This window comes from Pomacea canaliculata, linkage group LG2 (assembly GCF_003073045.1).
Source record: "Pomacea canaliculata isolate SZHN2017 linkage group LG2, ASM307304v1, whole genome shotgun sequence".
NCBI classification, from domain to species: domain Eukaryota; kingdom Metazoa; phylum Mollusca; class Gastropoda; order Architaenioglossa; family Ampullariidae; genus Pomacea; species Pomacea canaliculata.
Genome location: NC_037591.1, coordinates 31,258,869 through 31,283,313, shown reverse-complemented (window position 1 = coordinate 31,283,313; position 24,445 = coordinate 31,258,869). Strand labels below are relative to the sequence as shown.

General features: G+C 41.0%; 2 protein-coding genes across 8 annotated transcripts; both read right to left on the bottom strand.

The window, feature by feature from the left end:
* Positions 1–373: 373 nt before the first annotated feature.
* Positions 374–3,854, bottom strand: LOC112557396. Its single transcript, XM_025227215.1, has 6 exons — positions 3,763–3,854; positions 2,999–3,107; positions 2,677–2,794; positions 2,322–2,463; positions 1,677–1,823; positions 374–1,145 (listed from the first exon to the last, which is right to left on the bottom strand). The coding sequence occupies exons 3-6, from the start codon at positions 2,782–2,784 to the stop codon at positions 928–930; spliced, it is 615 nt and encodes a 204-aa protein (XP_025083000.1). The 5' UTR covers positions 2,785–2,794; positions 2,999–3,107; positions 3,763–3,854; the 3' UTR covers positions 374–927.
* Positions 3,855–4,687: 833 nt separating this feature from the next.
* Positions 4,688–23,500, bottom strand: LOC112556403 (sodium/myo-inositol cotransporter-like). 7 transcript variants are annotated; one of them, XM_025225377.1, is made up of 17 exons: positions 22,964–23,500; positions 22,644–22,827; positions 18,362–18,516; positions 11,969–12,040; positions 11,384–11,488; positions 11,049–11,108; positions 10,247–10,351; positions 9,707–9,812; positions 9,427–9,507; positions 9,064–9,278; positions 8,404–8,539; positions 7,926–8,033; positions 7,546–7,696; positions 6,985–7,153; positions 6,509–6,730; positions 5,866–6,151; positions 4,688–5,597 (listed from the first exon to the last, which is right to left on the bottom strand). In XM_025225377.1, exons 3-17 carry the CDS (start codon positions 18,446–18,448, stop codon positions 5,299–5,301), a joined length of 2,202 nt encoding a protein of 733 aa, XP_025081162.1. In that variant the 5' UTR covers positions 18,449–18,516; positions 22,644–22,827; positions 22,964–23,500; the 3' UTR covers positions 4,688–5,298. The 7 variants fall into 7 exon arrangements, with proteins under 7 accessions (XP_025081162.1, XP_025081164.1, XP_025081163.1 ...); XM_025225379.1 differs by having other exon boundaries at positions 22,649–22,827; XM_025225378.1 differs by lacking the exons at positions 22,644–22,827; positions 22,964–23,500 and adding an exon at positions 20,880–21,238.
* Positions 23,501–24,445: the final 945 nt, after the last annotated feature.

Sequence of the window (24,445 nt, the reverse complement as noted above, 5' to 3'; positions counted from 1 at the left end):
GGGAACCTGCATCTCAGATGCTCAGTCCCCTCGGAATCAGCTCTACAAAAAAGAAGACGGGGAGCTCTTTCTTCTCTGGAGTTGCACACGGTGCATGTTCCTCAATGTAACAATTGTTTGCTGCACACAACCACAAGAGACCTTAACAGGACAAAAGTCATTCAAGGGGGAAAAATGAAAATTTTGCTGTGGCATGACTGAGGATCGCTGTGCTTGTCCTTGCAAAGAAAGAGATGGTCCGGTGCACCTTGAACTATTACTTTGCCCATCACACCAGGGTTAACTAACATCTCAGGCAAATAGTTCCTAAATCATACATTTGCACATAACATGTTCACACCCAGAAGTAACAAACAGTAAGGCAGTTCAGAGGTTGCAAGTCAAAAGATATAATTTTAATAATAAATTTCAGTCGAACAAAGCAAAGATCAGGTTCTGTTGTAAGCTATAACTTTATAACTTACATTATTTTGTATCGTCCCAAGCAGTCACGTGATTCGTATCAAATTAAACATGAAAAAAAAAAAACCGCTCCAGAAATTTCACTTCCACTTTTGTCTATTGAGTGAGGCACCAGTATGAAATGACAGGTTATCGTTGGTACAACATCAACAAACTCACACTTGGACAGTCTCATGTGTCAGTCTGAACTTATTTAGTTGAGTTATGCCGCTTGGGACAGTGGGATATGGGATGAATATGTTGTTTTGTAGAAAGAAAATGTTCATACCATACGGTCCAGATTCTGGGACATCTTCAAATCTGTACACACAAAAGAATCAAGACCAGTGAACCGAGAAGATCAGAGAACTTGGTTGCCCAAGCCACGAAATGGAGACAGCATAGAAAGTGATCTCCCCTCTTCTGCAGGACAAGCTTGCCTTTGAGCCTTCAGCTCAATCTAAACTTCGAACAGAAGTCATGACCTCATCGTCGTCCAGCAACACACCGCAGTTCCGGTTGTTGTCCATATCGTCGCTCCTGCCGACCTCCACCATGAAGACCACGCAACTCGCCTTCTGTCCCTCTTCTTGCAGGAGGACAGCCAAGTCGCCCAGTGCACTGCTGGCTGCCATGTCTGGCTCGCCCAGGAAGTGAGTCAGAGACTCTGGAACCACCTGGGGCGCTCAGGTTATTTTGTGCAACTGAATTTAAAAAATACAGAAAATTGATTTATGAGACATGACGCATCTTTCGCTGCTGTAAGCACATTGAGTAAAACTAGCGAGTTACTTAGGCGGCATTTTCCAACATCAAGAATATAAAAAGTTCAAACTACCTTATCACTGACTCTTTGGTGCTTCTATAAAATTGATTTAGAATGAAGTTCAATATCTTTCAGTATTTTTCTCTCGAGGGATGAATAGGACACTACATAAAGCACGCACTTCATTCTCTACATGTGAGAGTATGAGGACTGGAGCTACTGGAGACTGCGAGAAACGGTTACCATGACTGTTTATATCTGATCCTCTCACTTCAAAGTGTGCACAAGCCTGTGCTGTGTTATTCTTGTTCATAATATCAATGTGTTTATGATATCAATATCAATCAAATCTTTAATATGAACTGTTATCATCTAGATGCAGATTTTTATAAGTAAATAGTTTTGTCATCAGTTGTGGGAAGCTGTTCGGGGGGAGGGGTGGATTTTGGGGTCAAAGGGTACGACCTACCTATGTAGGGTTTGGCCAGCCCGTGCAGCAGCTGATGAAGATGGCGGCCATTTCCCTCTGTTCTGTTGAACAGTGAACGTCCAGGTGAAAACTGAAGACCATGGCCAGGTGGGTCAGGCCGACCACAAGGGACACACAGAACACGGTCTGGACACAAAAGTCACCATCTCACTTCTATAGTGCTTTTTCTGAGTGTCAAGCTTAATTTACTTTGCAAAAGACTACAAAAGGCTACAATAATGAGAATTGATTTTCTCACCCAAAGCCAGGCTCACAGTACTCACACTTTTACAAACTGAAAAATGTCACATCGATGTTATGTTCGGTAGGTCTTACAGGACAGACACGTGGTCAAAGAACTGTTCTTTGTGCCATGCACAGCACAGCTTGAACACACAAAAAACTTCATTTTATCAGTTTGAGCATGTGCTAGGTAACAAAATATTATTTTGTCATTCAGGTACAATCCCTTGAAGAGCAGCTTGCTTGCTATTGAGTTCCTTTGTGGTTGTGGTAGTAGGAATGACCGAAAGAATAATTTGGACTGTCTGCCCACAAAAGCGATAAACAGATTTGCTAAAACAAAGTTGTACAGAAGCAAAGGCAGTGCGGACTTTTATCATCTCAGTTTCTGTCCCTTCTTACCTTTTCGTTCAGCACGGCCACCAGCAGAGCCAGAAGAAGGACAGCAGCAAGTGGCGGAGCCAGGAAGTGGATCAACTCGTTGAGACAGGTGAGTGCTTGGCCGCCACTCGTCTCTCGGGTTACAATGACACCTCGCGACTGACTGAAAATAAATGTCAGCAAGTCAATTGTTTCTGTCGACAGTTGCCTGGTGCAGCAGAGAAACATCACAAAGTTTCAACAGCGACGATGTACGTAGCGTACCGGTAACCTGCCGAGATGGGGAAAGGTAGGAAAAGAAAAACTTTCAATGGTTATGGACAGAAAGAGGATTTTTTTTTCCAGGTGCTAGAGTGTCCCCCCTCCTCTCATTTACCTGCCCACGATCATGACCTCCATTGCACCGGCACTCTTCCGCAGCCTTCGCCATATATCCACGGTAAAGAAGGCGCTGGCGCTGTCGAAGATGACCATCATCGTCCATTTCCTCTCCCCTGAAGACAGGCAGGAATCATCATTAAATGTTTATTACACAATTATACATTTATTACAGAAATGTTGCCGCACTACAAATGAGGTCGAGGGGCGCCTGAAGCCAGTCGTGGTTACAACTCATAAGGCGAGGTAGCAGGTTTCTGACGTCACACTTTACCTTCCGACGCGACCCTTGACCTCCGCTAGGCAGATGGGCGACTTACCGTCCTGCTTGAAGCCGTGTACGAGGCGAAGGTAAGTAATGTTGCTGCAGCCTGGGTGTTCGGACACACCTGGTAGCAGTAGTCAGGGTTGGTACAAGCAGCCTCGTCTCTGCTGAGGGCAATAATAATAATAATAATAATAATAATAATAATAATAATAATAATAATAATAATAATAATAAAAAAGAGTTCAAATCCAAAATGGCGTCCACTGGTGAGCGGGAAATCGAGATGCTCTCGCTACTCGTCCTACTCTCAGTACTTGGAAAATTACTTCTGAATTGACTACTTCTGCTACATCGTCGACACGATTGCTGTTGCTGAGACTAGTATTATTACTTTGAGTATCATTGACACTATGATCGTTGCTTGGACAACTTTTGCCACAACTTCTGGAAACAGAAATGCTGAAGACAAGATTCAAGCCACGGTTACTAATCTCTTCATATTTGTATTAGTAAAGCAGACAGCTCATGTGATTAGGCAAGACCCCGTCATAACAACAAAGACAGCCATACAGGACAACAAGACAAACTTAGTAAACATTTAATAGTACTAACAGGCGAGAGTGCTGTTTGTGGATTCTCTAGTGTTTTCAACATTCGTATCTTCCACACGGGAAGTCGAAAGGTCTATCTATTAAAAGATTTTAACCAGAAAAGTGATATCAAAACTTTTAGTTGTAGTATCACTTTCGCATAATCTCTTCAATATTATAAGTAAGAACAGTTTCCAGAATAATGATAATGCGCCAGGTTACTCACCTCGCACACAGTCACGTTTCCCTTTGTAGCCCACTGCGAGGTGTGCAACTGATCTCCGATGGCGATGGCAGGTGAACGATCTGTTCACTTTCTTGAATCACTGGCACTAGCTTCTCTCACCAACGACGTGTATAGGTGGACTGCTGTCTGACTGCCGAGACCAACGTTTAGTCTTTTTCTCCACTGTTAGTCTCGGTGAGCCTAAACAATGAGTATGACTAAACCGGAAGCTTTGTACACACCTGCCTCGTTTGAGTAGTTAACTGGAAAAAAAAATCGTCTGCCAGCAGTCCAGTAATACAAGTTCATGCTCACACTGCACGTGCGGAGTTCATCCTGACATCCACGGCACGCTAGTTTTCGTGAGCACTGCACGGAGACACCTGTGTGACGTGTCTGACGGCAGGTAGGTCTGAGCCCTCGGTTTACAATCATCTGAGTGAGCGTTTGTCTCCGCATCGAGGTGGAGCGTAGGGTCGGGCCAATGTTGCTTCTACCTGTTAGTCACCTGTCTGACATCAAACAGGGTAGCCATCTCGGAATGGTCCTGCAGGCTGCTTATAGGAGACCGAGTACGCCTCACTCTTTGTGTATTTTCTTTCTCTCTGTGTGTGCGTGCGCGCGTGCTCTTCTTTCGAACTTTGAGAGCCCACGGCACTGGCTATGGAAGCCATGACAAACACCACGAGATAGGCAAAAAGCATCATCACATCTCTAGTCTAAACCTAAAACTTAATTCAACCCATAATCCCTAATATTCCCCACTTTCCTGTTTGTAAATGTGTCACGTGAATGTCTGGAAAGTCTTGACATGTTATTTTGTCCATCAGACCTCTGTTGGAGGGTAAGCCTTTGAGAAATGTTAGTTCCTTGCACATATAATGTTCGCACCCTTAAGTGAGAAACAACAAAGGTAATTCAGAGGTTTCAAGTATAACATAACTTTAATACTGTCAATCAAAGCGAAAATCAGGTTCAAATTCGTTTCAAATGATTTTTATCGTCATAAACAGTCACATGGTATTTATAAAATTAAATTGAGACAAGCGCTCCAGAAATTCCTTCACCCCCTCTGTCAGTTGACTAGAGCGCAAATAAAAAAATGATATGTTTGGTTTTGCGAGACTTGGACAATCAAACAGATAATTTCAAGTGCCATGGGTCAGTATAGCACACTCGGTTGAGCTATGGGACGAATGCACTTTCTCTCTCCCTCTCTCTCTCACACACTGGTTGCAGGTCCGGGGCTGTCATTAGCATAAAGCAAGCTTAGGAGCAGAGTATATAAAAGCTTTCTATTGGCCTTCTAGGGATGAATACTGAAGGACTGAAATGTCCTTTAGTTATTAAGCTGAAGTCAAACCCTGTTTGTATGTATCTATGCATATTACACGGGTAAGAAAATGTCAGAGTTGCAAGCTGTACAGCAACTGAAGAATAAGTTGATGTACCCAGTCCGTCCATAAGCTAATTACAAGCAGGCAAACCCGTTCTCAGAGTTATTGCAACACACTGAAGACATCTTTGCTGAACGACCTAGTCCAGAAAGGTGGCGTTGTCGGAACCAGGTATTGAGCTTCCATTCAGTGGGTAGAAGGGAGCTGTATTGAACTGGAACACCGACCAAAAGATGTACATGGCCACCCCTGTTATTGTAATGGCTGCCAGCCCCAAGGTGAGAAGACATTTGGCCTGGCGGCTTTGCTCCAGGCCCTCCAGTTTGCTCAGGTGTTCCTTCATAGACGCTAGTTGCTCCTCCGCCGAGTCGGAAGTCAGGTGGATGCCACAGATGATTCCAAAGCAAACGTTTTTGAGAGTCTTGGACCTCTTTACATCTGCACAGAAATGTTAAGACAGTGATCTCCCATCTGGAGGATGAACATGTAAGTGCTTAGTTCAATCTAAATTTCTAATGGGAGATGTAAGATTGATGGCTAACCCATATTTTTTTAGTTCCATGGAAGATGGATTGTGCATAAATGCACACACACACATAATCAGATTCCTACTCATGCACACACATCTTCATGCACGACCGACAAACGCTTTCCCACGAGCATTATTCGAGTGACACCAGGGGTCAAGACGTGTCAAGGACCTCACCAAACTCTTTATGTCCCGTTATGACATTAACGTCTGCCGCAGTCGGTGTGTGGTGACCGTCCTGCAACACATCGCAGTTCCGGTAGTCATCCACATTGCTGATCTTCACTTTGTCGTCCGTGTCCACCTCCACCACCAAGGCCGCGTAGCTCGCCTCCTGTCCTTTCTCTTGCATGGGGACGGCCACCTCACGCGGCGCATTGCAGATGGCTTTGCTTGGCTCCCCCAGGACATTCTCCGGACATTCTGACACCGCGTGTCGTGTCCAGAAGGTTGTTTTGTGCAACTGAATTAAAAAGGTAAACTCTAAACATTGAGGCGTGAGTGTGTGTGCGAGAGAGAGAGAGAGAAAGCAAAGTGTGTTGCATATCAGTGACTTTGTTTAGTTGTCTGATTTTAATTTTCGATTGATTTTTTTCATGTTTAGCGTTCTCCCTAATATCCGATTTACTGCTTTTGATCTTGCTCACATGAGATATTTAAAATAAAATTATATTTATACTGTATTACCGATAGTAAACTGACTATTTAAGAATTTTATAAGTACAGGTAAACAGATTCCTTATTGACTGTTGCCAGTCACGGGACAGTGTGTCGAGGGGTGTAGATTGGGAGGTCAAAGGGCTGAATGCCCAGGACGTACGTATTTAGGGTCAGGCCTGCCGGTGAAATAGCTGATGACGATGGCGAGGATTGCCGTGATAGCGGTGATGAAGAGAGAGAAGTACATGTAGTGGAACTTCCCCAAGATGGCGGGCACTTCCGTCCGTTCAGCCGAGCATGTGTCGTTGCCGTGGAAAGCGAAGACCATGGCCAGGCGGGTCAGACCGATCACAAGGGCCACCATCAGAGCAAAGAACACACCCTGGTGAAATGTTTAGAATGCCATTAAGAAAATTGATGTAGCAGAGAAACACAGAACAGAAGTTTCATATAACATGTCTGAGTATCGCTGTTAAATAAGTGAGTCTCATTGGTTGTGGTGGAATCTGATGCTGATGGTAGTGATGTCGATAGTGATATTGCAAGATGGTCACAGTTGCTACAACATAGTAGTACCGTTACTGCTAACTATACAAAGGAAGAGTGCCATCTCTTTCAGGCTCTGGTGTCTCCTACCTTTTCGTTCACCATTGGCACCAGCACGGCCAGCAGGAAGACAGCAGCAAAGGGCGGAGCCAGGTAGTCCGTCACCTCATTGATGTAGATAAACACCTGGCCGCCGCTCGTTTCTTTTATCACCGGCACCCACGCCACCGACACCCCAACCATGACGGCAATAAACACCCTAGAACAACGTAGAGAAAAGTTGTGTCCTGCTCCATCATTCACTTTGATTTTTTCCTAACCCTTGTAAATTTTTATGAAGCCATCTCTTGGGATTAAGATGATGGAATGTACCGCTGTACCATTGTTAAGTAGGATCGTTTGCATCCTTGTGACAAGAGAGAAAATTAATTGTTCTTGGATTACATTGGAAACACAAATAAACGCCACAAAGTCAATCGTTTCTACCTGGCTCGGAAAAAGAAACGCATAAGGTTTTAGTAGTTACCAGTTATTGTGTCCAACATAGGTTTGCAGAGTGCAGGTGGGAGGGAGGCGGGGCTCAGGAGAATATTGTCGGGAAGATAGTGATGCTTTTTTCCCAGGTTCTGCAGTATGTCCCCCAACACTTACCTGCCAACGACCATCAGCTCCACTGTGCTGGCTCTCTTCCGCAGCCTCCGCCATATGTCCATGGTGAAGAGGGTGCTGGCGCTGTTGAAGATGGAGTCCAGGTCGCTCATCAAGGCCGCGATCATCACCGCCATCATTAGTCCCCTTGCGCCTGGGGATGTGTCATGTTACGTCATTACCGAAATAACTTTTTCTTACTTAATGACGTAGTTATGGTACCACAGACATGCTACAACGTTACAAATGAGGTCAGAGAGTCTCACAGACACCAGAGGGCGCCTGAAGCAGTCGTGACGTCAGAGCTTCTTCGGCAGGTCTCTGACGTCACGCTTTACCTCACAAGGTGACCTTGAACTCTGCGAGGTTGATGGGCGACTTACCGTCCGGCATGAGGCCGAGCACGAGGCGGGGGTAGGCGATGTTGCTGCAGCCTGTGTGGCTCTGACACACCTGGTAGCAGTAGTCAGGGTTCGTACACGCCACCTCGTCTGTGTAGTAGAAAAAATGTGATGTTACTACTTCGCCCTCCTTCTACCACCGCCATCTCGCCACCACCATCTTGATTAGCTAACAATTAATGCCTGCATATGTTAACTATTATTAGTGCATCGACTTTTGTTACAACATTTATCACTGCATCGTCGCTGCTGTTTGCTGCAGTCAATGATAGGATTCCTTTAAAGCAATTGTCAATATTTACAATCAGATACGAATGATGTGTTGATGCGGCGGTGATGGGGTTGGTTGTCGTGGATATTGTCGGGGTGGATGGAGTAGTTATCGTTTGAGGCTTTACTGCTCAAGATAAGGACAACCACCACTAAGGTAGAAGACGCGGCTCAAGATAAAGGGACTCACTAGGGTAGAGGACACGGCTTATCATTCCCGGCATGACCATGACAAACAGCGGGAGGATCTTGATGAAGCCGGCCATCAGGGTGGCCCCCTGCGCGTGCGAGAGACTCCTCGCTGCCAGCACGCGTTGCACGATCACCTGTGAACAGATGATAGGGTCAGACCTTGTTCTCGCTCCATTTACCTTGATGACTGGCATAAAAATCATTTATCACTTCACAATATTCACAACCTATGCTTATCAACTCCAGTCATTATTAACTAAAAAAAATAAAAAGACTCAGCAGATTTACTCGCTTTGTGAAGATATTACTTATTACTAAGGATGGTGAAGTAGATGAAGTAATAAAATGTGTGCGTGTGTGGGTGTGAGATACTGTGTATTGGGATAGATGGGAGTGTGTTAATATGTACAGGAACCCCTGGCGATAAAGAAATAGTTAAGAATACAGAATGAACGAGAAGTAGAGTGAGAGAAAGAAAAAGAAAGAGTGTGTTTGTCCTTTGTTTACATGTGTTTGTATGCCTTAATTTACTAGACTATATATGCAGCCAACAAAAGAAAACACTTTCTCGTAAAACAATTCAACCACCAATTAAGGTCCTGAGTCGTCCTCTGGCAAGACAGGGCGGATTTTTTTTAAAGCCAAGTAATCTTCTCACCTGGTCTGTACACCAGTACCAGATGGAGCCAGGTGTCTGCCCCAGCAGGAACCCCATCCACGGCATGTAGTTATCGTCGATGGGCCGCAGCATGCGGAAGGCCTGTGGGTCCGGCCAGTGGCACGTGGTGTTGGGGACAATGGCTGACTCGTTCGTCGGGACAGCTTGTGGATACTTCTGCAGCAAGCCCTCGAAACCTCCCACAGCCTGAAAGCCTGCAGGTAAGTACAGACCACGTAAGAACAGACGGGGTTTAAAGCGACAGGTGAGCACAAATCAGTTTTAAAGTGACAGCACATATAGTTACTACATTAATTCCTGTCTATACCAATCCGAAAAACAGAAAGAAGAAAAAATCCTTACCTGTGACCATAAGGTAGACAGCCCCTCCGATCATGAGGAATGCCTGCAAGGTGTCAGTGTAGATAACGGCAGTAAGACCACCTGTAAGAATATTCCATAACTGTATGTACGGTCAATAACTTAACTCACTTTATTCCGAAACAAGTTACAATCATCTCAGACGAACGGATAGATCATCCGCTGTCTTGCGGTGCACGTGCACTGCTCACTCCGCCCTACTCATCTCCGCCTTGCCTCTTCTCTTAAGATGGAGGATGCTGTCACACCTTGATCGTCTCACCTGTGATGGTTAAAACGGCCGTCAGCAAGACGAGAATGACGATGGACACGTAGAGGTCCCACTGAAGTGACTGCTGGATGAACAGTGCCCCGGTGTAGAGGTCGCCCTGCGTGAGGCCAACAGCCAAGTACACGCATTAGTCAACAGTTTAGGTAACACTTGCCACTTTGCTCAAATACACACAACCTGAACATGCAACATAAAACTTAGAATAGTCTATTCTAACCTTCATGTTAGATATTTTGCTCTGGCGACAGTGTCTGAAGTTTATGTGCATCACCATCATTATCATCATTAGTCCTGATAAGTCGAGTGGACACGTAGTAATTAGTATCCCAGTTCAGTTGTATCAGTGCAATGTAGTGAAAGACAGGTCAGGCCACTCTTGGATAAATTTGTTACTTCATAACTGTTAGGGCAGACAGACAGACAGACAGACAGACAGACAGACAGACAGACAGACAGACAGACAGACAGACAGACAGACAGACAGACAGACAGACAGAAGTTCCTTAATCTCATCACACCAGTTTCCCTTACTGAGCATTTAGTGAAGATATATAATATGAGAGAGAGGGAGGCGAAGTATATCCGCATTCTCTGCCCTCCAAACCTCTTGGACAGGTACTCAGGCATGGTGTATGTCTGCAGACAATTCAAAGGGTTAGAAATATAAAAACTTACGACTAGGATATACACCAAAGATAAATAATAATAATTAAAAAAAACAACAACACGTATACACATGCTGACGATATTTGAAAAATAAATATGTAAGAAGTTGATCTTATATCTACTCTATCTATCATGTCTTATGGCACTATATTAAAAAAATCATAAATACTTAGCTGAGATCAATGTTATTTTCAGAATACTGCCGTGAAAAAAAAGAAACCAGAAATGTTACCAAAAAGAATAAAAAAAAACTTTAAAAAAGAATTTCTTTAAAACACAATGTCTTAGTGTCTTCAAAGAAGTTTTTATTTACCTTTAAGGATTAAAAGTTATCAGTGATACAAGTGACAACGACACACGCATAACAATCAGTCTGCAGCGAATTAAAGTAGAAGCAGGTTGTAAGATGTTTCAACAATTGTCAGAGTGCTAATCAAAATAAATAAAACAAGAACAAAAAGAAAACAGGCAAAATAAAAAAAACGGCCAAAACAAAGAAAGAAACACAAGTAATAAAAAAAGATGGAGAATGTAAAGAGAGGAAATGTATGTGTGGCAAGAGAAATGCAGCCAGTGTAGATGCAACTTCATTGAGCTTACACATCAAGGGAAGCAACTCCCCATCAGTGGTACTTTCTAACAAGACGGTGAGAATTGCTGCCCTTACCCCACACGCGATGTAAACAGGGATGAACAACCAGCCAAGGAGCTGCAGCAACAGTAGAGCCTGCGAACACACAAATCACAAAGTTTTGTAATTAGCGGCTTGTGCTGTACACTCTCAGCCCCATTACAGCTGCAGTAACAGAATTCCCTAGCCTTGCCATGATGCCAAAAGTAAGGAAATGATTACGAAGATTCTAGAAATATGATCACCCGAGAAAACACTTCACGAGGTCTACTGTCATAAAACTGGAAGGGGAGATAGATAATTATTTTATATTAGTAGCAGCAATCCAGACAGTCTTGAGGTGTGACTGAGCGAGAAAAGGCGAGGCTAACATTTAGCTCCCAGGCTCCAACACTGATGCCACTGGCAGCTCCGGAGCCGGCGAGACCAATGAAATGCTCCGTACCGATGTTGCTGACAAACAGCGAAGCACCGATCTGAAAAATACAGTCTTCTTAAAACTACTGAAATACCTAAAACTACTTTAATACAGCTATTATTTTGGTTATACATCCTTCGTATATGTCAGTCAGTCGCATTAGAAGCAAATCGATGCTAGTGTTTGAAATAATTTTCGCAATTTCTCATGTTACTGATACTTAGACCGACAGTGAAACCTCAGCTGCATTTGAGTATTAAAGGTGACAGTCATGCTGGACAGTAGCCACAATTATTCTAATCGTCGTGGTCCAAGTATTACTGGATGAAACGATTCAGATATTCCAACACAAAGGGTGCTTCAAAATAAAACAAACAAAAGCTAAGTGTTTCAAATTTAGCTGTCTTGCTTTCGGGTTTCTGTTTTTTGTTTTGTTTTGTTTTGTTTTTTTTTGTTTTTTTTTTAATATGCGCACACAGGTAAGCTCTCACTTAAAAACGAACTTTTAAACCTAAGGATAGCAGTCATATGTACCTACAGGTAAGAACCACATCTTCCGGCCAGCCAGGAAGTAACCACTGACAGTTCCCCTGTTGGCTCGCCACATGGCCTGCACAGTCAATTGGACATCATCTCAGTTAATTCAATGCGACGATTCATAAAACAGTAAACATATTTTTTTAAAGTCTTGTCTTCCGAGATATACTTATGATGATCAACATGTGATCGATAGCAAGAAAGGAATGAAGACAAAAATGAAAGAAAAAATAAAGAACGAGAGAGAAGAAGAAAAAAAAAAGAGAAAAGATCAAGAGAAGAGAGCAAGAAAGAAAGAGACATACAAAAGTAAGAAAGGAAGTGAGAAGGAACGAACGAAAAAGAGAAAGAATAAGAAAGAAATAAAGAGAAAGGAACGAAATGAGAATGGATAAAAAAAAAAAAGAAAACGGAAAGGAAAAGGGAGAGAAATAAAGAGAGAAAAAGAGTGAGAAAGAAACTAAAACAAGCAAAAGGATATGAAATCTCCATATGTCATATGATGTTAAGATATTTTTGAGGACTGCGCGAAATGTATGGACATTGGCCCCAGCAGGACTCTACCCAGATAGCATGAAAACATTTTAAAAACGTTTTAAAAACGTTTACATGGTTGTAATAAGGTTTACGTTTTAGATAAAACGTTTTAAAAACATTTTAAAAACATTTACCAAAAAAACATTTTTAAGTAAAACATTTTAAAAACATTTTTAAAATGTTTGAAAATAAAACATTTAAAACAAAAATGTTAAATAAATGTTTTATAAACGTTTACAATGTTAACCTTTATGGCTGCTGCGTCATGACGTAATTTTTTAAAAGACGTCACTATTTGATTCGCGGGCATTCGCTTCTCCTGTGGAATTTTAGAGCCAGTCCACGGTGTAGATACTGAAAATCCTCACCAAAAAGCTTTTTTAAAGACTTTGTTATATTTGTCTTATGACTAGGTTTGATAGTTTAAAATCATTGCAGTTTTTAAAACATCAATGCTACGTAACTAAACATTTGCTATTCTTCTTGTGGATGCACGTACTCCCATGATTCCACGCGGCGCGACATTTTCTCTGCTGATCAACTGTATGTTTGAAAACCAAGGTTGTAATCTTTTCTCTTTGTTTACCATACACGTACTTCAGGTTCTTAATTATAAAACGCTATATACCGTGTTCTAGTACAACACACATTTAATGTCTGCTTATTGGGTGTGATGTGTCAAAGTTTACTGTCTGAATTGAGCGCTCGTACATAATCTAATACGTTAAGGCAGCTGATAGTTCACATCATGTCGTCCTACTGGACGAAGCGGAGAAAAGTTAATAAAACTTGTAGAAAGCAGAGTTGGCAGAACTGAAAGAAGAAAGATGTATTCAATACACACTGATACAAACATTCACGATCCAGTGTCGTAGAGAAGGTGCTCACAGTTTTAGATCTACAGAGTCAAAATTAATAACAGGTCGAACCAGCAGACACCAGAACTCTCATTGATAACATCACGCCAGCAATATTTACCGACTAAATACAATTTGGATGAAAATAATGATGATGATGTTGTGAAAATCTAATTTTAGTGAATTTGAAGATTATATTGATGATCAGTTTGATTCAGCGATATCTTCAGACAGCGACAGTGAAACAGATACAGATTTGGCCACACAGTTGGCATATTGGGTCGCAACATTTAACATTTCCAACAGTTCACTTTCAGTACTTCTTGCCTTGTTGGACAAAAGCATCCTGTAATAACTGCTTGCTTGAATTCATTGCTAAAACGTTATCTATGGCTGAAATGGTACCCCTGGTATTGTGTAATCATTTCTCATTATGGTGTAAATTTGTGTTACATGTCCTTAAAATTTACTTAAGGATGATAGAGTTTTTTAATAACATTAAATAACGTGACATTATAACATTGCATGCCACAGAAGCAAACTGCAGTCAATACAATCATATCTCAGCTGAACAAATTCATGCTATCCTCCCTGTATTTACCATAGTTCCTTGAGTATAACAGTGTATAAAAATTTATGCAGTCATAATCTCTGACGGAAATATGACAGATGAAGTCAAACGTCAACACTCCCATAAGACACACAGTTAGCCTCCCTGGTAAGAGTTCATAGAGGATTGTTTATTTTTTAGCACGCGAAACGGTTAGCATACTGGCCACCAAGTGAGCTGACAAAACACCTTAAGGAGGGAGCTCTGCCAGATAGACATACCTGGACTCTTCAAGCTGTTTGCATTTTTGGGTTCAAAGGGTACTTTATACTTTTTTACTCATTGTCATATATATGTATATTATAGAGATTAGATGTTTGATGACTTCGTCAGCCTGGTTAATATTTTTGTGGTCAGTCTCTTGATAAAGTTTACAAGTATTGTTCATATTTATTTTGTAAAAGGTTTTAAGGTAGTGTTAGTGTCTTTAGTCCACGCAGACCTTGCTTAGGGTTTATTGTGGTTACAGACTGGAACATACAGCCGCATGACCATTAACATCTCAGTGAACAGACAGTTAACTGATTTTGTCATGTGAAATTCATATTGTGTGGTAAAAGCATTGCATGCCATTATTCTCGATGTTTATTATAACTTCACAAATTAATAACCCTTTCAGATGAGTATTTGGTTGCCAGACGAAAAGTGGATAACAGCCAGTATACATCAAACTTGGATACAACAGATGCTGACAGCACTAAAGGTTGAAAAGATCGAAGAGAAGAGAAACAAGTAGTCACATTGTGTCTTGTTTGAGTTATAGAATGACAGGGATTAGGGAATCCCTAGGTTTGGAGAACAACTTACAAGATCAGTACAGATTTCAGTATTGCAGTTCATTTCAATTTTTCATGAGGGTAATATTGATATTATGATAGGTATAGCCTAGGAATTATTTATTATTTTATTTCTTAAATCTTTTACTCCAGAAATTCTTAAATTTTCATAATTGTCATTTCACTGCACACTTATTAATAGGTATGCTTGTTAATTAGGTTAGGGCTAGAGAGCCCAGCCCAGGAAGAAGACGACTTTAGATGGAAATCAGTGCATCCAGCAGTGCCAGCAGGACCATTGCCAGACTCATTGCAACCACAAGTGGAAAACAAGCGTTTATGCCCACAGATAAATGCACTAACCACCAGAATATTGCCCACGACGTGAGGCACCCCAGTGACCAACGTAGTGACTCTCAGCAAGGAGTACAAGAGGGGACAGACCTCACAACTGCAGCAGTAAAAGGCGGTACCCAGAGAGTGTCTAATGAAGGTAATTCAGACAATTTTATATTATGGGTTACTTTTCTTGCTTTTTGTTTTGCCTATTTAATTTGTTGTGAATTCCCTTCACAATCTCAAGTTGAACATAGTGTTGGTTATACAAGTTTCTTACTGCCTCCCAAATCACCGTTGATTGGCTTTATTCACCTATAAAAGTTAATTGTCCACTTGCTCACAGTGCTATGTTCATACTGTTGCAGCATTTGCCTGGCTCATTCTGAAACAAGACAGAGAATTGAAATTGATGCTACAGGAAGTAAAGATATGGTGATTCATTCACTGATAAGCAAAGACCAGCCTGCTCCAGCAAAGGATGCCTGAATGTTGCCAGAAGATTTGATCCTTCTGATTAGAACACAGCAAGAGCTGTTGGAACTGGATGGACGCCTTGATGATGATTCCTTTCATGAATTACTCGTACGTAAAGCAGATGTCATTGTTTAAAGCCATGATTGAAATGATAATCTGTAATATTAGGGAATTTTAAGCATAGCTTGACATTTTTGAAAACTTATGTTTTTATAGGGAATTCATTGAGAATGATCAGTTCTTGTCAATCTATCATACATATATAGTGTGGAACACAATAAGTCAAATTTTAAATCCAGTTTCCAAGGGTTTCAGCCTCATAAACTTTATGGTTATTGGGGAAGGAAACATTAAATGTCAGCTTTTTGTGAAAGTTTTGCAGTTTATAATTTTTGTATTGCCCTTGAATTGTAAATAATTAAAGCCATGTATATTTTCACTACACCCTTTCTTGTTTATGATGTGTGGCCTACTTTTGACAGATATGTTTCTTGTCTTCTAATGATTTGCAAGTCAAAAGCCTCTCCTGTGTGGGTAGAACGAATGCAAAGGATTGTGCGAAAGAATCATGCGGCGACTCCTGACCGACAAGGTTGCTCGAACTATAACTGGAAAGGACAAAAGGAAGAGATGTGTGCTTTCAAGGGACTGAAATGATCTACATGATCTACAGTAAGTGATGATGTATAAATGTTAGTGTATATTATTATTAAAGGTATAGATATATGATATATTGTCTACACATACTTTGACAAAAAAGAGAAGTGCAGATCTAAGTGCTTATTTTTGTATAACATGAATTGACATTTTTCATTGCTAGCTCTACAGTTGAAAATTATCTGTAGCTCTTGTCAGTAGTAATTGTGCTTCTGTGGGTGAAACTAGCGTAAAAAACGGAAAGACATGGGGAACAAGCATAAGCACCATAAAACTGAAACAATATGTATAGTGTGAGACTTCTTTTAGTCCATCTTTAATCTATAAACCTGTAGCGCTTCTTTAATCTACAATCCCATTTTTGCTATCTGCAGAAGCTGTACGGAAGAACGTGGTGTATGGAGGCTTCCGATAAAGTTAGTGCAGGAGCCATCACAGAGTGGAGACCAATGCTTCAGCAGACAGTGCTGTTCTACCTGTCGTCGTCCTTACCGCCCGAGCTGCCATCCGTATCAGAGAGCGACGCTCCTCTCCCAGCGACAGAGAAGTCTAGAGATATACACGTAATGTCTACGATGACTGCAATGCCACCTACAGCCGCCGAATGCCAGTACTGGTCACATAGCCATTCGCTTCCAACGGCAACAGCAGGCAGTCCTGACAGTCCTTTGTCCCTGGCTCTCCTCCACGCTCAAGAGCTTCTCCCACATATAACACTTCTGTGCTTTGCCTCCTTTTACTCTCTACACTGGCATGTATGCCTAACTTTGCTGCATAAGGAACATCAGGCTTATCACCAAGCCACTCTTGACCTAATTGGGACGCTTGCTGATATTTAGCAACAATGTCTCATATTTGAGATATCTAATAATTACATATAAAAAGGTTTTAGTATGTTAAAATGAAGGCATGTGGATCTGATAGTGTTCTAAGTGCATTTTTCGTAAAGCCACTTTACCAGACATACATGAACTTTTAATTGTTCAGCCTTATTTTACGGTATGGAAATTCTCATATTATTAAATTAATTGGAATGATATGTTCCTTGTAGAAGGGTAGAGATGATAATGTGCATCGTTGTTATCTACAACAGGGTAACTGTACTTTGTTGGTGTATTTTGTACATCATACCACATTGTATTTACAATTCACTGTTTTTTTGTAAATCTAAAGTCTATAAGTTTAGTTTTACTTTAATTATTCCTTGGCACTCTGCACAGAGCACAGTGCCGCACCATCTCACCTTTAAGTATTTGAAATTTGAAATTTTTAAAAGTATTAATTTAAGAAAAATCCTATGCATTGATTTGTCGGTGTTTAATTAATTTATATTCTTTTTTCTCTTTTTTGAGTATCATTTATTCATTTTTATCACAAATGGTCACCATTTTGTAACTTGCTATTGTATAATTAAATGTCTTCCTGGGTTTATTCCCAACGACACGAAAATGTTTTAATTACAACAAATGAAAATCTTCTCTGTACGTCATTTATGCCATGTTTGAAGTGAAAACTGTGAAAAGTATGTGTGAACTGTGAAACATTTACATTAGGTTTCAAAACATTTTTAAAACGTTTAAAAACGTGTCCTTAGAAACATTTAAATTAGGTTTAAAAAACATTTTAAAAAACGTTTTAAAACATTTACATACGAATATTTATTAAATGTTTTTAAAATGTTTTACAGAAAAATGTTTATAAAACGTTTTAAAAATATTTTTAAAATGTTTTACAAATTTTGCAGAAAACGTTTTTAAAACATTACTTTGATGGGCATGATAAACATTTTTAAAACGTTTTCTGCAAACCTTTTTTAAAATTTTAATGTAAACATTTTTTAAAACGTTTTTAAAACGTTTTTAAAACGTTTGCATGCTATCTGGGTAAAACAAGAAACATTAGAGGGAAAAAAAGTAATCAACTTGTGGCCTCATCAAAAAGTGACCCCACTCCTCTTGCTCCATATCTTTATCCCTCCTTACCCATTCATCTCTTACCACAACCTTTCTCACTTTCCGCACGGTAATGTCGCCTGTGGATGAAAGCGCTTTCTCCACAAACATCAGCGCACGTATGCAACACAAAGGTGTGGGAGAAAACTTCTCCAGCTACTCTTTAACAAGAAAGGATCAGAAATCACTTACAAATACGCCAACAAGGATGACGAGGATGAAATAGCTGACGAGCACACCGATATCCGCACCGGTTAGTCGGGAACGAGGCAGCTCCATCTTGTGCGAGGATCACGTGGTAACCTAAAGGGACTGGTCACAGCAACAGTTCACTCTGGTAGCAGCGCCTGCAGAGAGGTGTTAGTGAAATAGTCATAAAAATATCAAGGGTTTTTTTTTTTCGCAATGCCAATAGCACACAAATCACACACGTGACTGATATTTATAAATTTTATAACGACTGTTCTTAATAAACGAGCTGTTAAGACGAAAGTAAAACAATACCCCAGATCGACTCTCCATAAAGACAAGAACAACTGGTCTCGATCATCACACTTTCATCCAAAATAAATCCTTCAGGGCAAAGCCACTCAAAGAATTTACTTTTTCCTTTCCATGTTCTAAAACAATGTTTTAAGCGCCATCTTCGACGAGGCCTTTGTATTATACACCCAAAGCAGAAAAAATATCACCTAGTAATATGCCATCATTAGGAAAGATCACGTGAAGCACAATACAAGCGTCATCACACTCATTTCCATAGCCTAGCCCAGTATTGCGAGCCCCTCTATACTGGGAAAGCGAAAAGCCTTAAGGCATCCAGACCGAAAGGCACGTCGGTTCGATACCTGTATGAGCCTCCTCTAGTTGACCCAGCTTTCGGGAATGGACAGACGGCTGATGAAGGTAGAATCACTTCACAAACTGTATTTTTTAAAAGAGTTAGGGGACGACCTTTACCTTGCATTAAAAAAATAACACATTGGAACTGGGTTAACAATGTGGCCGCGAATGTGTCCGTGACATCACAGCACTAGACCATCCAACAATCTATTTGCTACCTGTCCAGTGTCCTCTTGTAATCAGAAACACCGTTAAGGTAACTTCTTATCTTGCGTCCTCGATTATTTATTTTAACCTGATGATTCTATTAAGCGCTCTTTCGAAAATAATATTCTGGAGGCCTTGCAGTTATCTGGTAGTGACGAAGATTAATGGGACACAGACCTGCGATAGTCTGTTTACGAGAGAAGAGAATAATTGTCCTACATCCGACTGGGTCGTCAGCTAGAGTATCTGTAGCAGTAGCAGCAGTAGTAGAAGAAGAGTGAGAGAAAGCGAGGAGGGAGAAAGAAGCATGTGACGCATCACAGTCCTGAGACACATTAATGCAGACCTTTGATCCCCAGAGCTATCACATAAAGAAGTCAGATCTCTTGTGTCTTCAATGCATTTTCTTTGAAAATAAAAACTATGTCAGACAATTGTCTATTGTGTTGCGTGCGTTCGTGCGCGCGCAAGAGCTTTCATTTAAATTTTATAATGATATATCTTACCGCTAGCAAGAAAGGTCACTGGAAGGTGAGGTCATATTTCCAGACACACTGCTCTTTGATTAGAAATGCAGTCACACCTGTAAGGTCGCGGTTTTTGAAATCTCTTTAGTGAAATGGATATCTAGTCTCAGGTAAATTAAATTGTACTTACTCGTAGCTACTGCTTTGCCATGTGAGACGATAAGAGATGGCATAAGAAGGGTTTCAGATACGATCCAGCGCCAAGGAGTCTTATCTCCATACTAGACCTGTCCTGCCGGTAGGAAAGTTACTTATCCTGTACTTATCCTCCCAGTCCTAAGGTCAAGGTCGTCTTCTACGACTTAGGAAGACATTCGCGATCATGTACACTGGATTTTAGCTAGCATAAATATAGCTATCCGAGTCCTAGAGTATCGAAAATCTGCATGTGCTAGTGCTGCTGTATATATCTATACACACATACATAGTATATTTGCACATATATACACATTTACCACACACGAATAGACACAAATATAAAGACAGAAGGTTCTGTACACACAGGCTTACACACATGGAATCATCTCTGGAGTTACTTATCTATCAATACTCAATACAAATAGCCATTTCTTTAAACAAGTAAACATGTACAGTTACCGCCGTTTACACAGAGCGAGAGAGCGAGAGAGCGAGCGAGAGAGACAGAGTCACGTCCCTTGGTTCATAAATTGGTGGGCCTGGTATGTCTGCTACCCACGTACTGTTGTGACAAACATTTGTTCTATCCCACACTGTTCATCTACCCTACACCCTGTTTCGTATAGCAACACACACAAGTTCTCATGCACGTACATGCCACTAGGATGGAGACAGAAAGCTGCCATGCTCTAGCGCTGTCTACTGTAGTTTTCAACCTCTATCAGTCTATCTCCACCCACTAAGCATGCCTAATGGAGAATTCAAAGTTGCCCGTTTTGTTTACGTGAAAGCTCACCGGAAAATTCCGTCGTCCGTCAGCAGGGTCGCTGGTAAAGGACACTCATTTTCATTTTCAGCTCTAAAGGGCGAAATGGAAATTTCCATCTTCGCAGTAAGTACATAGTGATAATTAAAAAAACTACACAGTTGCTTTTAAACATTTTTTGGTAAATGTTTTGACTGCTTACTAAAATAAAATAATTGTAGCCCTTTACCCTTTTTGTATGATGCTTGTTGAAATCATTAGTTTGTCCGGACAGTCGTCACAGGCTACTTGTCCAGTTTGTGTGTAATCTGTTCGTCCATGCCTCCTCCGCCACAACATAATGCACTTCATTTGGAGGGTGATGGGGTTTTATAGCACCGTTCCTCCGAGGGCTCGTGAGAAGACACCTAGGTCTCAATAACATCTCCTCTCAAAATGTTGATGGCGACCTTGGGATATTTCCATCGTCACAGAGATTTCTCCCCTCCTCGAAATGTCACGTGACCCCCAGACCTCTACTGGCCACACAAACACGATGATTGAAGGCACACCCGCAGGAAACCCTTCCACAACACACAAACATACACAAACGGCAGGTACTCACCCGTACAGTACCAGTCATGACATCACTGCTCCAAGGCGCAAAACGGTATTTCCAATAAAAAGCGACTTATTTACAGATTTTAGTTTTGCTTTTGCTTTTGTTTACTGGTTTGCCAATTTCGTTTTTAGAAACTGAAATAATGATGTTGTATAGAACCTAAAACAATATATGGCCCGTAATATTCGACACAGTCGATATTACTTAAAAGATGCTGCAATGTTTACATAATAAATCAAGCGGAAGGATAAAAATAGCCGGCAGTGGGAACCCGGCGAACCAGACTTGTGTGAATACTGTGTACAGTGTTACCAGGGGTGAAGGCCACAGAATGTTCAGGAAACCTTCGAAAGCCTTGTCTCCGTTCTCTCTCCCTCTCCTGCGGTTGCTCCTTTCCTTACTCATTAACACATTCTTCCATGATACAGAATGAAGATACACGGCGCGCACGCACACACGCACACATACTGTGTATTGCTACGATGATACTCAATTAACACAAATTCCTCCTCATTTTACTGTCAGTGTCCTAGTGTTTCACGTGGCAGGTTTTCCCGTCAATAAACTAAATGTAGGCGAAAAAATTCTCTTAATGTCTGCAGTGAGCTTTAGCATAGCATCCGTGTGTGAAGCGGATATCGTGGAATCAGCGAGCACGTCTGACAACACAAAGATAACACATGTAAACACCACCACACCAGTGAAGCATTTGCTTCTCTTCTCGTACGCAAATTTGACTCAAATCTTACAAAAAAAAAAAAAAAAAAAAAAACAACAACAACAAACAAACAAACAAAAAAACAAAAAACACCTTCGCACAGAGATTTTTTTTATCATAGTCTCTTTTCTACGGGGAAAAAAATATTCGGACTCTCCTGCAACCTACTCTTAATCATGTTAATACTGTAAGTAAACACAAAAAGCATGTAGAGGTATTTGAGAATGTCGACGACCTGATCTCATAACATAACGTACAGCTTGTACAATGATAACGATAATTTAGGCAAGAGATTCATTAAGAAATTTTGGAATTTAATCGTCTTCAGTTTTGCATGTGGAAGTAACGGTATTCATTGGTAATAAGACAACACTTTATTTATTCCGGAGGGTAATGCGGGGAATGACAGTGAAGATAACGAAGAATTAAAAAAAATAACATTTCATCGATCAAACTGTATTCATCTGAATAGGTGGCAGCTGTCACACTCGTTTTGGACAAAAAATAAAATCAAATAATAATCCCAAAACAACATCAAAAGAAAAACAATCGAACGAATCGATTTGTTTACGCGACGCCCAACGATGTACGCTTTGGAGCCTGGCCAGGTAATGTGAACGAAAGCAAACAAACTGATAATAAGGAAATAAATGTTAGACTAGAGATGGAAGTACCTGACCTGATGATGACAGCAGGTGAAAGGTGGATCCTGTGGCTGCAGGCTGAGCGGCAGCGTGGACTGATTCTGTTTGTTGTCACGAATTCCCAGCGGCGTTTAAAAAGCGATGTGGTGGCCGCGCTCTCAGGGTCGAGATGTCACGTGACTGCAGGCATGTCACGATGAGGTCACAGATAAGCCTATGAGGGAGGAGAGGGGTGGTGGGCCGTGAAAATGATGTCACGTCTTTCGAAGGGGAAGAAGGGAAGGAGGGACTAACTAAAGGAAATCTGTTCCAAGGTTGCAGTATGTGTGCTATTTGTAAGTCGGTCTTACCTCACAGGGTCGCGACGAATTGTGAGGGCTGATGTGTACGCACATCGGGGTTTTTTTCTCCTTCTTCGCAAGGCCCCCCGCTCCCTTCTACCCCATCGGGTGAGTGCTTGTCTGCTTCTAGATGTCTGCTGTGACGAGTCTCATGACAGGGCTATACGATGCTCGTAGCGATAGAAAACAAACACTGAGGTTCTCATTATTATAGCATTCTCTCTACAGATTCACGGCTAATATAGAATAAAACAATCATGTTTTGTATTGTCAATTCGCATATACAATGAAGTAGCAAAGTGATGCAGCTCTCACATACTTTTCCTTAGTTTCTTTCGAAGCTTAACAACAACAAATTATGACAATTTTTTCTTTGATTGGATATGTTGAAGTACTACACTAGATATGATCAGAATTATCCGACATTTGAATCATGATATCAATCCAATCCACCTAGACCTCTGAAATAATAATCTAAACACTTTTTAATCGTGAGGCTGTTTGCCTCAGAGGGGTCCGAACCGGTGATGTGCTATTCTTGTCATAGAAAGGGCTTATAAAAAAGCTAAATTGATATCAAATCACAAAAGCGTGTCATGATCATGATTTTTTTTGTTGAGTTGTTTGTATAAAAAAAAAGGAAGCAAATGACAAACAAAAGAAGAGAATCACTAACGATATCTTTCTTGGGACTGGTTTTCGTTTTATAAAAGCACTGTCAGAAGCATCTGCTTCTCATTTCAATGTATCTTCTGCTTTTTGGAGGATGCAGACACTTCTCCGGTATGAGATGCTGCCACAAAAAAAAAAAAAAAATAAAAAATAGAGAGACATGTCATTACACCATACAGAGGCAGCCTTGGCAGTACGCGGTCCTGCGGGCAGAGTGTCTAGTCTAATACTGTACAGGGACATGTGGTCATGTTTTTCAAAATCATAATAGATGTTCATGTATAAAGTAATAGGATGTTCATGTATACAGTGAAACGTACTAGTGTGCTAGCAGTTCCGAGATAAAAGAGAGCGATCGAGCGATATGAGCAGACGACACTTGCAATGACCAAAGGGTCATCAAGAGTAACATCATGTTTATTGGTACCAAGTTTTATTATTTGACATTAAATTGTTATTTCCCCTTCAGGGGAGTGGGTCGAAGGTCGACCCGTGAGATATACGGGGCCATCCACCTGCATCAACGAGATGGTCGCCATTCAGTTTACTTCCGAAGTCCTCCGTGGGAGGAACTGTCGGATATATGACGACTATACCATTCATCTGAAATCGGTGACAGCTATTCTGTGGCACATACTTCAGTAACGTTCACAACAGTATAGTCTGTTTTTCTGTGATATTCGGGTTGAGCAGAATAGCATGCAAATTAAATAGCTTTTAATGTAGATAACTGCAAGTTTTGTAATACTTTTTGTAATTTTCTAATTACACTTACATTTTAAATGTTGTACCATATTTTTACATTTGTTTGTCACTAAA